Consider the following 17,071-nt stretch of genomic DNA (forward strand, 5'->3'; position numbering starts at 1 on the left):
TAGACAAACAATAATTAGGTGGGACATATTTCCAGTTATCGTGTTTCCTCTAAATTTGTCTGATCGAAATGTGTAAAGAGAAATCCACTCATTGACTTGACTTATGACTTCTGGCAAGAAAATTACTCCAGGATGGGAATAAGGGGAAAATGCCCCTCCTCAACGTCTTTTTTCTTTGTCATTTTGTTCTTTATATTTTCCAATTTATAAATTTCCTTTGTAAATGCTCCACCTCATATTCTTATAATTTCTTTATGTATTTTTGTCCTTTCTAAATTTAATTCCCAGCTTTGCCCCTGCTTGCTCTTCTATAAGTTGATGAACTATTATTTTCCTCACAAGAAAATATGTAAATTTCAAGCGTGATTTGATATTGATATGGAAATAATTCTAATTGATATATTTATAATTTTTATTGTCAAATAAGTAAATTTTAAATAAATAAGAAAAACAATTGGTGATATTGCCTAGGTGGAATCGATGATGTACCATATAATAATAATAATAATAATAGTAAATATAGTAATAATAATAATAATAATAATAACAATAAAGTCATGGATGTGGTATTGTATTGATATTGTATTGTAAAAAAATTGTTGAACGGTTCAAAAAGTAAGACGCGGACCGACAAGTGAGCTGAAATTTTGACAAAAATTTCGAAGATGACTTAATTTTACTACTAGAAGTTACAACTACCACGGGTGGATCTACATGGGAGCAAGGGGTAGAGCTGTACCCCCAAAAATTAGGTATAATAATATATTGGATTCAATAAAATATAAATGTAGTAATTGGCCCAGCGGTTGAATGCTCCGGATTTCTCCTGCTGCAAGTTCGACACCCCTTGAGTGCAAGAGTGCTTTTTCATAATTTTTTTAATCTCCTTTTTGATTTACCCCTTTTTTACCTTTTATTATTCCTAATGCATTAAAATATTTAAAGCCTTTAATTTTTCTTATATAAAATTTTTTAATTTCCTACTAATATATTTAATTTCCTTATCTTTTCACTATTCTCGAGCAGTCGAGCTTAATTCCTTTCAATTTTTTGTATTTTTAAACTTTTTTTTGTAATGCATTTAGTTTGTATTAAATGTATTTATTGTCCTTTTTAATATATTTAGATTATTTTAATAATTAATCAAATGTTTTGTAAAGTAAGTATCTTAATGCTAACACATTTCATATTTTTATCTTTTGCATTTCTAATGCATCTTTTTTTTTTTTAAATTATTGAATTTTTATTAAATAAGCCAAAAGATGTTTTGTCATTAAAAATAACGCACTTTGCAAAAGTTTAAATAAATTATCCCTGATATATAAATATAAGAATTTTTATATTTGACGGTGGAAGTCATCTAAATAAAAGATATGAAGCATCAAAAAAGACAATGACATGGTAAAGAAAAGATAATTAACCGATTATGAAACTCGAAAATATAATTATTTATCGTACCTCTAAATCAAAAATTCTGAATCCGCCACTGACAACTACTCATTACTTGATTACAATATTTTGTAGGTTGACATTGAAATAGAGCCCTTTCCCTAATTCCCCAACCTAAACACAGTAAAGAGATTGAGTGTGTCTAAAGTTTTTGCTCTTTATTAAGGAGTATTATACTTGTATAGACAATTGTAGTGTAGTGGAAGAAATTTTGAAAGAGAATATCCATCTAATGAAAATACTTATTAGATGGTTCTGGTTGATGCCTTGGGCTGTCTCAATTCCTTTCATGTTCATATTCTCACACCTTTTTTCACCTACTCTTTGAGCAAATGATTTTGTTTAACATGAACTAAAACTCAGTTCTAAGCTTCTGCCTCCTGAATTTACATTTTCTCAATCTTTCTCCTATGCATACCTCAATTTGGTCTATGCCATGCATGCCTATATACTACTAGTACTTAGTAATTTTTCACTAGAGAAAATGGAGGTGATCAAATTCAAACCTGTAATCCAAACCTTAATGTTAGAGTTTAGTGTAAACTCTAATCATGGTTTTTCATTTCTCATTAATCATTATAATATAAACTACGCATTTTCTTATCGTAACATAATAAGATAAGATACCTCGTCAAGGTTGCAGTTCTCAAGTGTGGATTGTTTCAATTTCCAAAATGATAAGAAAAGTTGGTTGAAAAAATTATTTTATTTACTGAACAAAGTAGTAACACAAATTATTTTATTTCAACGCGAACGCAATTTTTAAATTTTTTTTTTTTTTTTAAATGGATCATTATTCATTAGTGTATGTGAGTTGGCCAAGCGGTAGCATGGTAATGCCCGGGACTTTCGAGTATGCATTTACTATAGAGCAATCTTTAAATTTATATTCATTTTTCCATAAAGAGTGAACTACATAAACGGTACTTGATCTTTCACTTTCGCACATAAATGGTATCTGATCTTTATTTTATATCGTTTTTGGTACCTATTAATCACATTTTTGATACCTGATGTAATTTTCATCCCAAAATACCCTCTAAACAAATTCATTTTTCCATTTGTGTCATAAAGGGTATTTTGGGCATTGACAAAACTAGCACCAAAAGTGATATTATAATACATTCTCTCATTCTCCTCACTATTTATAATACTATTATGATTAATCAATATTAATATTATTATTTTGATGTTATAAATTAATAATTAATTTATTTTTTAATATCATTTAAATATATTTAATCATAATTATAGTTATAATTATATTTAATTATTATAATAATATTACTATTATAATAGTAAAAACTAGTAATAATTAATAAATAATTATTATTTTATATTAAATTAATAACTAATCAATATATTTTTAGTAAGGTGTTTGATAAGACTAGTTTCATGCATTGGTTATAGGGATAAATTTTGTGATTTCTTGGGTCTAACAAGACTTTATAAGCCAGGTGTGTAGAGAAACCGTAAGTCCCAGGAAAAAGACGAAGATTACCTGGAAGAAGAAGTTGGCGGGAGAAGTGAGCAGAAGAAGAAAGAGTTACTAGACGAAGGAGCATCCAAACGGAGGGCAAAATGGGAATCACAAGAACAGTCTAGAAGCTCTACCTACTATAAATAAGAGCACGCGTTCAACATGAAGATCGTCCTTTCTCAACTTCGGCTCTTAGCTTAGCTTTTCCATTTTTCTACACAAACTTTGAGGGGAATCATCTTGGGGAGTTCACGTTTCGGATTTAGCTGTGGTGTAACACCGTCTCTACGGAGGCGAAGATACAATCGTTTATTGTTTTCTGTTTACATTTCGTATTTCCCCGAGTCTTCGTTGTTCGAAGCTCGGTCGTGTTTTGTTATTCTCTCGTTGGATACTTCGTATTTTGCTATGAAAATTGCTATTTTGGTTTCAGTTATGTTCTTGTCATTTTATCTGTTTGTTTTGGTGGATATTGTTGGTTGATCTGAGTTTGGAATTCGAATTGCATGGAGATTTGTAGTTGATCGGTTAAAGTTAGTTGAATCTGTGAAGATCGGAGATGGAAATGGTGTTTGATTGTTGTGGATGGCATGGATCCGGAGTGGGTGAAGCATCCGACGTGTAGATCTGTTCGCATTTGCATGGTTATGATATTTTGAATTCTATTTACTTGTTTACCTCGTCTAGTAGTCGTAGATCTGTGTTAATTTCAGTAGTTCTTTGTGTCAATCGGTTTAATTTCGTTTGCCCTGTTTCGATCCTTGTTTGCTCTGTTTTTCACCGGTTATTTCGTGATAAAAGTTAGAGAAGATGATGTCGTTGTTAGTTAGTCCTTTAGTTGGTTAATCTGCAGCTTTTTTTTGTCGTACTATGCCGTTCAAGGAAATGGTCCCCACGTTTCGCTTTTCCCCTGTCTAGGCTAGCTTAGGAAGTCGCTTACCCAGTCCAGTAGTTGTTTCAAATACTTTTAGTCATTATGCATGTCCCTGCCTAGATCTAGCTGTTAGAGTAGAGTATTTCATTTCCCGAGTCTAGGAATTAAATCTCAACTCCGAAAATTGCGTGGCAACAGCCAAAAAAATAGCTTCCAGGTCTTTGAGCATGTTTACTTACCCATCTGTCTCTGTGGATTCGATCTTTTCTTTCATGTGCTAACCTTTTTAGCAATAGCGGGTTGAGGGTTTTGAAAGGCGAAGGAAGCGATTGTGTGCCCAACGACAGGTAATCCAAAGATTGTCTGAGTTCCTAGACCTGGTGTATAGTGGATTCTCTGGATCGAGAGATTTTAATTGAAACACACCTCGCTGACTTATCGCTCTCTTCAGTGTTTCAACCCTAAAATGAGTATAAATAATTTAATTAAAATATTTAATTAATTTTTTACTTTAAATAATTAATTTAATTAGGTGTTTTGTTATTGATTTATGTTATGAATGCAATTAGATGTATGTATAAAACACTAAAAAGAAAGAAGAGGAAGAACGAGAAAAAAAAAGAGGGAACATAAACTAAGGAAAAAAAGAAAGAAGAAAGGAAGATAAAATACTAAAAAGAAAGGAGAAAATGAAAAAAAAAAAAGAATAAATTAAAGAAATAAAAGAAATAAAAAAGGAAAAAAATTCACATATTTGGTTCTATTTGATTGAAATTTCCAAAAATATGCTTCGTAATAAAAAAATTACATATTTAGTACCTAGGGTTATTTTTGTCGTGGGGTATCAAAAACGATATAAAATAAAGATCAGGTACCATTTATATGTGAAAGTGAAAGATCAGTCACCGTGTAAGTGTACGTAGTTCACTCTTCCATAAAATAAAAGAAAAATTATTAGTAGCACGTAACAATCGAAGTAAGTTATTCTTAAAATTAACTGAAAATTTTCAATGAAATTTCTAAATTAATCCTTTTGAATAATTAATCTTTACCCTCTCTGTTTATATGATAAGGCTGCTCACATATTTCATCCCAAAACAATGAGTACAAATTCCACGGCTGAAAACCGCCGGAAAACCAAAAAATCCACCCCCTTCCCTTCCACCCGACGGGCCCGGCCCGACAGCCCGAAGCGGAGGTCATCCCCTCCACCATCCGCAGCTGCAATCGTCGACGGAGACCTCTTCCTCCGAGAATTCGAGTCGCCGGAGAGCTCGAACCCTAGGAGCTTCCCGCACAGCGTGAAGCAACAATGCTGGGAAAAGGCCGAGAAAATCAAGGGCCGACACCCGGATCGGTGGCGCCGCGACGCCTTGGGCAACACTCTGTTTAGGAAGCTTGTCGGCTGCCCCGGTTGCCTCTGCCATGATTATGATCACATTATTCCTTACTCTAAGGTACTCTTTTTAATGGCAATTGCTAGTGAATTAATTTCAATTGATTAATTTGAGACTGATTAGGAGATACTCCTACATTATTATGAGGATTTTGATATTTTGAATATGACTAGCAGTGTGTAGAAAGAGATCAAATATAGGAGTATAAGATTTATTAAACGATCCTGATGAGTTTTAGGACCTGATGTAACACCATATGGTTAACCTTATCTGTAAAAGTTGTAATCTTGCTTGTTTACTTTGTCTCAGCTGAATCTGAGCTTTGAAGCTCAGATTGTTAGATATAAGATCCTTATGTAATCCAGTATGTTGATTAGGGCTTGTAACCTTCAAGTAGGTGGCCGGCAGTAACAAAAATTCCGTTGTACCTTGTGGATGGCGTGCAACAGTTCCTAAGTCAATCATTGCTAAAATTTTGAGAACTTCAAATAATACAGTTGCTTCTTTGTTCCTGATGTTCTGGTATTGCTTGGCTGTATGACATACTAAAATGCAACTTCTTTGGAAGAAAGAATAGATTTACATTATACCAATGAGGCCATAGTCATACTAGTATGTCGTTTTATCTTTTTCTTGTCTTGTATATTCGTATTGCCGTACAACACTACAATATATTTGCATGGAAACACGTTTTGATCTTTTCTTGTATATTCGATGGTTGTTGTATGTATCAATATTTACCAAATCCTTTTTGTTTCTTAAGGATGGTTATTCTATTTGATACTGCTTATGAAATTCAAGATTTGCATTTATGCAGGGTGGGAAAAGCACCTTAGAGAATTGCCAAGTGTTGCAGGTAATTCCCGCCTTCTTCAACTTTTTTTCTACATTTTCCCGTTTTCGTTGTTAATTATTGAGAACATGCCTTCTGTTCATTGCCTTAAGATGTTACACTATTTGGTATGTGTGTGAATTCTACTCCTTTTATCTTCGAGTAAAAGCTTTTCGTGATTCTACCTATACTCTTTGAGTTTATTGGAGAATAATATTCCTGCTGGCTGATTTTTTTTACATTTGAGGAAACATGGGGTATAAATGTATCAAAACAAGCATCTTGGTATCTCTATCTGGAAAAAGTTGGTTGATAAGTTAGTACATCAGTTTCTTCCTTATGTTGATGAATATGAGTCTGATGCATTCCATGCAGTGACGGATCACCTTCGTATCATAAAGTTTTTCTTTCCTCTTCTAATCTTAGTTATTTTATATATACTGGAGAGTGAGAAGCCTAGAAACTCCAAAATATTTTTTTCTGGTAAGGATGCAATGTTACCAATCAGTTATTATCCAAACTATACATAACTTAGATATTTTTTATGAAGTATGGTAAATCAGTATATGTATTCGTTCAGTATTTAAGTAGATTAAGTGAGAAGACAGTCACCTCCAGCAACCAATGCATTGTTTAGTTTGATCATGCTAACTGTCAATAACATGCTTTTATTTATGCAATCGTTTTTGTTGCACAGGCAACTGTCAACCGATCCAAGGGAAACCGGACAGAGATATCCAAAAGTGAGCTTATTCGGAAGAGTGCTTACTGCAGGGTGTCAGGTATATGTGCACGCGCATCGTAACATTTTCTCTAATACTCTTAAAAGTGTTTTGATCAAAACATGATAGTATTTCTATAAAATGTTAGATTCTTCTCTTAAATGCAATATGCCATGACCTCTGGAGTTTTTGTTTTAAAGATATCTTGGATGCTGTGATTGTGATTGCAAAATACTTAATCATTATTGCAAATGTATTAACAGTCACGTGAAAGAAGCAGATTCGAGTATGTGTTATTTCCATAGACCAACCAAGTGCCAGAGATTATTCTTTTGTATTCAATTGATGGCTTAATATGAATTTGTGCAGATCGGGACATGGACTTTCTTGAGCTGTCGTCCTATGGTAATGTTCGTCGTGGCCAAGATTCCGGGGGATGTAAGATTCAGTAGTGCAGCAGCCATAAGTGGCTTACGATATTTCTAAGGAATTCTCATACAGATGGGGAAAGTAATTCACTACTCGTCTTATAATGTGTGTATTCTTTAGACCAAATAGTTGATCGAAATTCTCGTTTCGTTTCTCCTACTGTATATTGATGCTACACGAGAAATCTGCGAGAAAATACTGCTAAAGACAGCGTGAATCTGTTGACTACATGCTTGAATTTGGAATTTGGTTGTGTTGTGTTGGCACAATTATTTAAATGAACTTATTTGTCGATGTATTCTTAATCCAGTATATGTGGAAGACAAAAATATTAAAGCAAAATAAGCTACTCTAAATTCAGAGTGATACTAAATGCAATAGATCTTGCGTAAGTTAAGTGTTTTTATTTAGTTAAAATGGAAATCAATCTTTTAATAAATTGATTTAGTACATTTGATGATTTAAAATCAGTTTCAGATAAATGAGTCTTTCAAATAATTGAGAATGTGATTAGTTGCATACTTGAATAGTTCAATGACATTTTAAGGGGGCAATATTTACATTTATAATTTTATACTCCATTATTAATAAATGAATAGTGAATACACATACAAAGTGTTACTTATTTTAACTCGAAACTAGTACGCATGTCACTCATAGTCTAATACAAAGACGAGAATAAAATTGTTTTTCTAATATTTTTTTATGATAGTAAAAGTCAAATAAAAAATATTGTATGTATCTTTAAAATAATGAATTAAAGTTTCAAAAATTACCGTTATTCACTAGAACTACATCTATTCAACTTAGGAAACATACATAAAATTTATTGGGGGTTTAAAGCGACAGTTGTTTTCCAATGAGAGTATTTCACGGTGTTTGTGTGGTGTGGCACGATAAATAGGCTTATTATATCAATTCAAAAAAATTAAAACAAAGTAGCGCACAACACAAGCCGTCTCTCACCCCCACAAACCCTAGTTTCTCTCTGTGAAAAAAAAAATGGCCAAAAACCGTGAACCCGTGAAGCCAGTTGAGGAATCCGAATCGGATTCCAGCGAGGAGGGAAGCTCCGAGGAGGAGGAATCCGACGCCTCCCCTCCCCAAAGTAAACCACAGACTCAGATTCCCGCCGCCAAACCCTCGCTGCCGCTGCCGCCCCCTTCTTCCTCCGACGAAGAAGAATCCGGATCTGAAACGGAGTCCGAGCCCGACGCTCCGGAAGTTATTCCACTCGCCGCGAAGCCGGTCGAAGAGTCTCCGAAATCAAGCAGGAAGGCCAAATCCAAGCCCGCTGCCGATCCTGTCACACCGACGAAATCCGCCGCCGCCGCGAAACGCTCCGCTGAAGACACGGCCGGTAAGGATGCGAAGAAGCCGAAGAAGAGCCCGGCCGCCGAGCCGGAGACTGCGGAGAAGAAGTCGAATATGTTCCAGAGGCTGTGGAGCGAGGAGGACGAGATCTTGATTTTGGAAGGGATGATAGAGTTCCAGAAAAAGTTCAATCTCGATCCATTGGCGAATCTGGATCACTATTACGAGTTTTCCAAGGAGAGTCTACTAACAGATTTCACTGATTTCACGAGAACGCAGTTGCAGGACAAGATAAGGAGGCTGCGGAGAAAGTACTTAAAGAGCAGGGAGAAGGATGATGGGAAGGATAAGACATTCTCCAAGCCACAGGAGCAAATGGCATATGATCTCTCTAAAGCGATTTGGGGGAATGAGGAAAAGGGGGTTGTGAAGGTGGTGGGGAGTCCCAGAGCGAATGGGAGTGTGGTTAAGAGAGCCGTAGGAAAGAAGGAGGCTGATGATGGGAAGAGTCGGGAGCTGGAGAAGAAGACCACCACGACGACGACAACCCTGAATCGGTGTGGGGCGACAATGGAGGAAAGACTTTGCATCTACGGTGAAGCGGCTTTTGGATCAGGGGATGTGGAGAATGAGTGGAACAAGCTGAAGGTGGAAGAGCTCAAGGTTTACCTCAAACAGTTGGAGGTGAAAGTAGCCCAAGCCAAGCTTGTTTTGGCTGCCATGGAAACCAAGGATTAGTAAGCCTTTGCTTGTTTATGGTCATCGACTTTATGTTTTTGTGTTAGCATGTTATGGTTAAAAACTCATCTTTTTAGTAAGCTGTTAGTTAATGTTTTGCTATATGTTTTCTGACTATCGATCTATGTGAGTACCGTTTATATGCATTTATCTTGCTTTATTGCGCGTCTTTCCTTTTTCTATCTTGGTTTGAATAAACTATACAAACAACAATTGAGTGTTCTTGTAAGATTTGATGATCATTTTGCACAATTATATGAATACATCATGCTATATGTAATTATGTATAAAGTAGTAGCCGTTGATTGTGAATACCCAAATTTTTGTCTACTTAGATGCTCCATTCTTGAATTCAAGTAGATTTTCAACACCCCCTAGTTGCAGAAAACCATCAAATTTAGGCCTAGTTTTCTCAAGTATCCCCATGGTTTTCAGCTGAGGTTGAAGTAAAGCGATAGTTTAGCCCTTCCTGATAAAATCAGCAAACCCAATTCCGTTACATGAAAAATCAATAGCCTTGATGAAAAACCAACACCATCAAAACTCTCTTGCCTGACTGAAATTGTTCTTCCACATCAACAACCTCAACTGCACACCTCTGCCAAAACAATTGTAATTTAATTGTAGAGAGCCGGGAGAGAAAGAGATGGAGAGTCCAAGGTTTGTAGAGAGTAGATAGACCGTTGTAGGATGATGAAGAATTGTGGCTAAGCTTTACTGCATCCGGAGCCAGGTTTCAACACCTTGAACCATTGTGGGAATTCATGCATGTTTTTTTCCCTCTCTTGTCAGAGTGAGATCCCTTGATGGTCCAGTCAGATTTTCGAAGTAGAGTTTCATCTCTGTAGTGTGCTTCTTTTAAACATTCTTGATTATCACCACGTCTCTAGTAACACATTTTCTTTCCCCCACTCTCTGTACTTGTGATTTGAGTGAAGAAACTTGATGGGGGTTGTAATTGTATGCAAGAATCGCCTTAATTTGTTGTCAATTTAATACACCATGTTTGAACATATGAAAATAGAGGTTTTGTTTGCGTTCTTCCCCTGATTTTGTTGGAAGGGCCGGTGTGTATGTGGGAGATGAGGATAAGAATGGAGGAGGATACGATTCCCAACTGAGAAAAACTGTTTTTTCCAGCTTTTCTTATTGAATGTTAATATGTGCATATGCTTTGGCAAGATAGCAAATCCAGTTCTCCCTAGGAGGCAAAGTTCGTCGACTCGCATGTCAGATAATGGTTGTCACTCACGGCACGCGACAGCCATGTGATAACCCACAACAACTCATTTGAAACACGGCATTAGAAGGGAAAAATAAAAATTTGGAAATGAATTCAAACAACATTTAGAAGGGAAAAAGAAAATCTAGGAAAAAAATCAAACACATACTGAATAACTAGGTGGTGTGTATAAATTGCTTGGCAGATGGAGCAGAATCATGGTAAAAGCCTTGATCTGTCTTCAAATGAGCATCTCCTTAGAGTGGCTGCAGTGGTTTCTCCAGCAAGGTCCAACCCTGGATGTTCGGGATCCAACCTGTACCCGTCCTTGGAGTGGTCGTGTCCTTTGCCCGCTCTCAGTAGTAATGGTCCGACACTCTGCCTCCGACTTGATTGTTAGGATCGGTAATCAGTAATTGTAAAATTGGAGCTTTTAACTGGATCGATTGGCATATTCGTGGATCCAGTTTTGAAACAGTAACCAATGTTTCTATTATCTATTTTTAAAATAATGAATATGATATTGACAATCTTTGTTAAATAAATTACGAATTTCAAAACTCAAAGCTTTAATTACTAAAGAAACTTTTAACATTTTTGGGATAACTTTTTACAATGCTAGTATGCTACTGGGCACATATTTACACAAATTATATTTACATTTTATAATAGAATAGTACTAGTATTAACTAATTAGTATACAAAGTATTAAGTAATGAACATATCCTAGATAATAAATTTACAATTATAAAACAATACAGTTAACGATGAAACTAGGAGAAATGCAAGAATTACATATTATGAGTTAGTACATATTAGAAATTACTACTACGAGTTATGGAGTACTAATATATAGTGGCAAGCTTCTTGCATTTTTCCTATGGCTAGGTGGATCGCAGTCAGGGGCGGAGCCACGCTGGCCCAGGGGGCCCTTGGGTCCCCCAGTCATTTTACTTTTTGTATATATAATATAGGTATACAATCATATTCAAATATTTCTCTAGCCCAGTTGATTTTTAGACCTGCCTATTTTGTGTGAGATCCTGTGTTCAATGCTCTCCAGACCTATTATAAATATAAATATTATATTTACATTTTACATACGTATCTCTTTTATGTGTAAGTTTTTTTATATTATAAATATTATATTTATTTTCTTTCATTCTGAAATTTTAATCTATACATATTCATTAAAAATAATATTTTTTATCCTTCAAATATGTAAATACTAGTATTCCATATTACTTGCATCGTCAATATTTATCCATCGGTTTTGATGATTTTCTCACAACTTGTGATTTTATATAATGAATTTCACACACTCTAGTATTTATTATCTCTACAATTTAAGAAAATAATTAATTCATATTTACTTTATCTCCATATCACATGTGTTAATAGTTTCCATTTCCATGTTCTAATTATTTTCATTAAGTGTTTATAGTTTCTGCTGTTTATGTTTTAATCATTTTCACTATTCATCTGGTCTTGTTACCGATCCCTTTTGTTGCTTATATGACTATGCGACGTCAACTTCTGACAATATTGAAACTAAATAAATTGAACAATTATTTATCAGAATTTTGGACCCCCATCCATTAATTCCTGGCTCCGCCACTGATCGCAGTCACACTAGACTAAGTTAATTGTCCAAAACAGAAAATACTAGAAAACTTTGGGCTTATTGGTTCGAAACCATATTGGTCTAGATAGTTTACATTCAGATAGTTAAAAAAAAAGCATACTATTTGTCTTAAAACCATAAACTTTGGGCGAATTTAAAAAGTGATCTTATAAACATAGTTTGAGATTTAGGTTAATTTGCTATGGCAAATATCTACAAAAATGTATTTTATCCTATTATTCAATGTCAGAATTTAAGGATTATAGAGTGTGGAAATGAGTTGTTTCATGTATATTTTAGACTAAAGTCATAAATTTGAGAGAAATACCATAATTAGCTTAAGTTTCTGGTTTCTAAGATACATATATATCTTTAAAAGTTATTGAAAATGTGAAATGGCACAATAATTTATTGACATTTTATGAAAGTGGGAATTTTGTGGACCATATACACGACAACTAGTGTTATACAAATGGTCTACATTTGCTCAACAAGAATAATATCCCAACTTTCTGATGCAGCCAGTTCACATGTTTTCTTTTCTCTTTTTTTTCTCCCAAAAAGCCTAAACAGTACATTTAATTTATTCGTTATTACTAGTACTACTATTTATTGATTTATTGAAAACTCGCAAATGTGAACATCACAAAGCCATCTAGGAAAAAGACCCCTTTAGGTGGCTTGGTTGCCAACCGTGTAAAGTAATTATCTTAATTATCCATTATCATGAAATAATAAATAAAAGCACAAAATACTTTCGTCTTTTCATTTGAGTATCATTTCATGTGCATGTTGAAAACTCAAACAAAAATACAATAATTTTTAGATAGGATGATGGGGTCAATTAGTTTAGACCTTTCTATCTTGGTTTCTCCCTTTTGGATGTACATAGATAGGATTATCTTTCTTTCTCTCTACTATAAAAAGTATAGTAATAATCTTTTTCAGATTCTTGCTTTTTGCTAAAATCCAGAACTCCATTGGAAATTAGTTGCAGAAAGAAAAATCTTTTATGTTGAAACATCACAAGAAAATGGAAAAAGGAAGCCCTTTTGTTTTAAAAAATAAAATTAGTTACTACCATTGTTTTATCATTTGAATCTACACATTTCGACACTTATTATCACTCTTCCCTTTTGCACTTTCTCTCTACAAAATTTTGTACATAAATTCACACTATAAACAATGAAGTGCACCAACGTTACAAGAAAAGGTGGAATTTGAAGAAGAAAAAAATCAGCACTCTTCCAAGGGAGAAATCTTGCAAGAAAATCGACATTTTGATATGTCCTGCAAAACAATCTCCAAGAGCACATTACCAAACTCACTAGGCGATCGTTATGTAGATGACGTTAGGCAACCGATATGTAGATGATGCTAGGCCCCCTCTTGGAAGGTAATGGAACGCGACAAGGCAGCCGGATTGGCTTGCAGTGCCGGTGAGGCAGAGATCATTAGCTTTTTCTCGTCGCCCTTTGGTTGCAAGGCCTTGAACAAACCTTCCCTACTAACCGAATCATACTTGATCCCGAGTGTTTCCCATATAGAACTCTTTGCAGCCTCCTCTGGATCATCGATCCTCAGTGTTTTAGGAACCAGGATCGAGCTTTCTGAATCCCTCGACTCAGAACGCTCGAGCCCTGGCGAATTGCTTGGCTTAAGCAATTCACCATTTCTCGAATGTTTACCTAGTGGAGAATTGGGGCCGGAGGTACTAGTCGTTTGGTTTGTAGCCGGAGGGGTTGTAGGCACCCACGACACGTTCCAAGGATTAGGCGTGCCACAATTCCAATACGGTGCGGGATAGACCGGCATTGGGTAGCCCGGGGGGCAAATTGCCGGGAAGGGTAGGGCGGGATTCCAAGGAATCGGCCAGGCCACTCCCGGAACGTAAGGAATAGGAAACGGAGCGCCATTCAAATTAGGCACGACGAGTTGTGGTAGGCCATTCTTGACCACTTGTGGCACAGAACTGGATATTGTAACGGATGATCTCATCGAACGATCATTCTTATCGTTCGTAATCTCATCGGGAGCTCTCTTATCCGAGAGATTCACAACCGAGGCCATGGACTCGCATAAGGTAGCATCAGGGCTGAAGGAGAGGACAGAGGAGTTGGGCCCGAAAGGCGAATCCACCCTAGCCTTGGAGGCCGAATTCTTGTTCTTACGACGGCCAGCCCCCACCGCGACATTCCTCATGGTGCCGCCGGCGGTCCAATACCTCTGGCAGCTCTTGCAAAAATGTCGAGGCTGTTTAACATTGTAGTTGTTGTAATAGCAAAACTTGGTGTCCATGCTATTGCAACGAGGGCAGGGCAGGATCTTGTCCGGCTTCTTCAGAGCCTCCTTCTGCTGCCCGTTGCCCGCATCGGCTTCCTCGTTTCCCGACACGCCGGCGACCGATGGCTCCTCTACATTTTGATCCCTAGTTTCACACTCTTCTAATTCTTGATCCTAAGAAATTTGGATTGAACAAAGATCCTTATCTCAGGATCTATATTACAAAAATAATAAAAGTTGGGGAGCATTTAGTATAGCCAATTAGGAAAAAAGATTACACTTCCAATTTGATGAGATAACAACCTAGGAATCCGAATATGTTATAGAAAGTGTTTTGGAACTTTCCAGATCACCTTTTAAGCTAACCAATGGTTCCAAAAGGATTTGAAAAAGAAGAAAATCAAAGCAGAATCAAATACTTCTAGAGCAGCAGGATGCAGGGGACCAAATTCTTTAATCAATTAAATTTGAGGCGGAGAAATCATGAAAAAATACCAACCACTAAAATAAAAATAAAAACTCTCAAATTTATGATTAATCGAATAGGAGGATTCAATCAGAAAGAATTGGAAAAAGGTTAAACTATTGCTTACATCCTAAAAAAGGTAGTCATGGTTCTTTTTCTAAAAAAAGTTACATTTATAAAGAAGAAAACTCCCAAATTCCCAAATCAAAATTAAGTATAATTAGATTGTGTAATCATATTTAGAAACACAGAATTTATTTTATGTTGTGAATGTCTATGCATCTGGGGTGATTAAAATTTCAATAAACACCTCAAAATTTGAATATATTCACAAAATTATATGATTAGTTTGTGTGAGTGTGTGAAATTTGAGAGTCATTGATTATTACCTCGTGAGCATGCAGTTGCTTTTCATCATGAAGCTCTTCCAAGCAGCGGTCTAAGTCGCCGGCGTCTCCGTTGCCGTCGGTGGCTGCGACGGCTCCGGCGTTTTCCGGTAAGAGGATCTTGCGGCCAAAGAGCTTGATCTCCGGCTCCTTCATATTTGGTCAACAAAATCTTGAAAATGAACAAGAGGTAAGAAAAAGATTACAAATGCGAGAAATGAATAACAAAGAAGAAAAAGATAACAAAAAGGCTGTGTTGGCAATGCTTTAAGTTTTTAACAAATAAATTGGTATCCTAAAATCAAATACCCCTCCACACCCCAACTAAATCTTCGGCCCTACTTTGGTGGGGTCGGAACACACGAATTTTTCGACTTTATTAATGTACCCATTTTATGCTCAAATATCAGTGTAAATTTGAGTGTTAATTGTTCCAAGTAGCAGAAGGTTTAATCATACGATGATTAACAGTAGTCCTTTTAATATAAAATCCCCAAGTTTTCAACAAAAAACGTTTCAAGAGTGTTCTAAGATATAGGTTTGCAATCGAAAAATAGAAATATTATGAGTACAAAAGGTAAAAATATTAGAAAGCGAATCATATACTCCAAAATAAGCATGTCTTTAACTAGCTTGCTTTGGAACTACTTTGACACATATAATTAGACTAACCATAGCTTAATTATGTGTAATTGAGGATTTTATTTGCTTTATTTACTTTCTCTGCTCAACAATTCAAGCGAATTATACAACTAAGATATAATATATTGTCCACGCATATGCGTGTCAAACTAAATTTTAAACACTAGTGTTCCATCCCAAAACTATCATGTGAACCGTTTAAAACTTTTAACAATAGAGTTTCTAAGAAAATACCCTACACCAATAGAACAGAGCACGGGCGGATCCACACATGTAGAAAGAGGGGCAATTACCCCACCTCATATTTTCATATTTATGTATATTCTCTATTATTTACCATTTATTTCTTCCAATTTCTCACTAAATGTTCCCTCTTCAAATTTTTAAAATTCCCTTGTATATAAATTTGCCCCTCCCCTTCTAAATTTCTAGCTCCGCCCCTGTAACAGAGGAAATATATCCACGTAGAAAGAGGACTTATTTGTGTTCTCTACACCAGAATATTTATAAAATATCACTTTTATTAAAATAATAATGAATGCCATTATCCGTATGCAAAAAGAGAGCTACTATCAGTTTTTATACCATAAACAAAGATAAACCAATATCTGGTCTCCCCCAATTCCTATACATGTGAAAAAAAAAGAGATTATAGATATTGATTATCGTGGGTGCCACGTGGGCAAGGGGGCAGAAAATTTAGAGCCACAAGTTTTGTGGGCGGGGACCACTGAGAAATACATAAGCTAGATTCGGAGTTGCACCGAAGCTCCGTGAAACTGATATTTTCTGAGTGTGCAGATTTTTATGTTACTTGCATAAATACAGAGTGTTGGATGACGTGGAGTCTTATGATTGGCTTATATTGGCTAAGATTTTTTAACATTTGTACTTAAATTCATGTTATGATAGTGGGAATAAATCCTGGCCAATATCATTTGTGACTTGTGAGACTCTTTTACCAAAATTGACGTCAATTTTTTTTTGTCAGAAATAAATAAAGTACGAGAGGTAAAAGGAAGCAGAATAGATGATGAAATAAAATAAAATTATTTAAATAATTTATTTTTTTATTAGAAAAAAGAAATAACTTAACTTTCTTAGGACGGATTAAAAGAAATCCGACTCTCTTTTCTTGGGAAGGATAGAATAGAGTAATAATCTTAGCTTAGTGTTTTTACTTGTTAGAGAGTATGTTTGCAATAATAGGGAT

General features: G+C 35.4%; 3 protein-coding genes across 3 annotated transcripts; 2 read left to right on the forward strand and 1 right to left on the reverse strand.

Annotated features, from left to right (window-relative positions):
* The first annotated feature begins 4,874 nt into the window (after positions 1 to 4,874).
* On the forward strand, positions 4,875 to 7,481 carry LOC125190164. The gene is made up of 4 exons (XM_048087375.1): positions 4,875 to 5,260; positions 6,018 to 6,056; positions 6,730 to 6,814; positions 7,124 to 7,481. Exons 1-4 carry the CDS (start codon positions 4,904 to 4,906, stop codon positions 7,204 to 7,206), a joined length of 564 nt encoding a protein of 187 aa, XP_047943332.1. The 5' UTR covers positions 4,875 to 4,903; the 3' UTR covers positions 7,207 to 7,481.
* Positions 7,482 to 8,108: 627 nt separating this feature from the next.
* On the forward strand, positions 8,109 to 9,381 carry LOC125190163 (GLABROUS1 enhancer-binding protein-like). The gene has a single exon (XM_048087374.1). The coding sequence runs from the start codon at positions 8,186 to 8,188 to the stop codon at positions 9,233 to 9,235; it is 1,050 nt and encodes a 349-aa protein (XP_047943331.1). The 5' UTR covers positions 8,109 to 8,185; the 3' UTR covers positions 9,236 to 9,381.
* Positions 9,382 to 13,231: 3,850 nt separating this feature from the next.
* Positions 13,232 to 15,481, reverse strand: LOC125190161 (cyclic dof factor 1-like). Its single transcript, XM_048087372.1, has 2 exons — positions 15,220 to 15,481; positions 13,232 to 14,538 (listed from the first exon to the last, which is right to left on the reverse strand). Exons 1-2 carry the CDS (start codon positions 15,370 to 15,372, stop codon positions 13,459 to 13,461), a joined length of 1,233 nt encoding a protein of 410 aa, XP_047943329.1. The 5' UTR covers positions 15,373 to 15,481; the 3' UTR covers positions 13,232 to 13,458.
* Positions 15,482 to 17,071: the final 1,590 nt, after the last annotated feature.

This window comes from Salvia hispanica, chromosome 5 (assembly GCF_023119035.1).
Source record: "Salvia hispanica cultivar TCC Black 2014 chromosome 5, UniMelb_Shisp_WGS_1.0, whole genome shotgun sequence".
NCBI lineage: Eukaryota > Viridiplantae > Streptophyta > Magnoliopsida > Lamiales > Lamiaceae > Salvia > Salvia hispanica.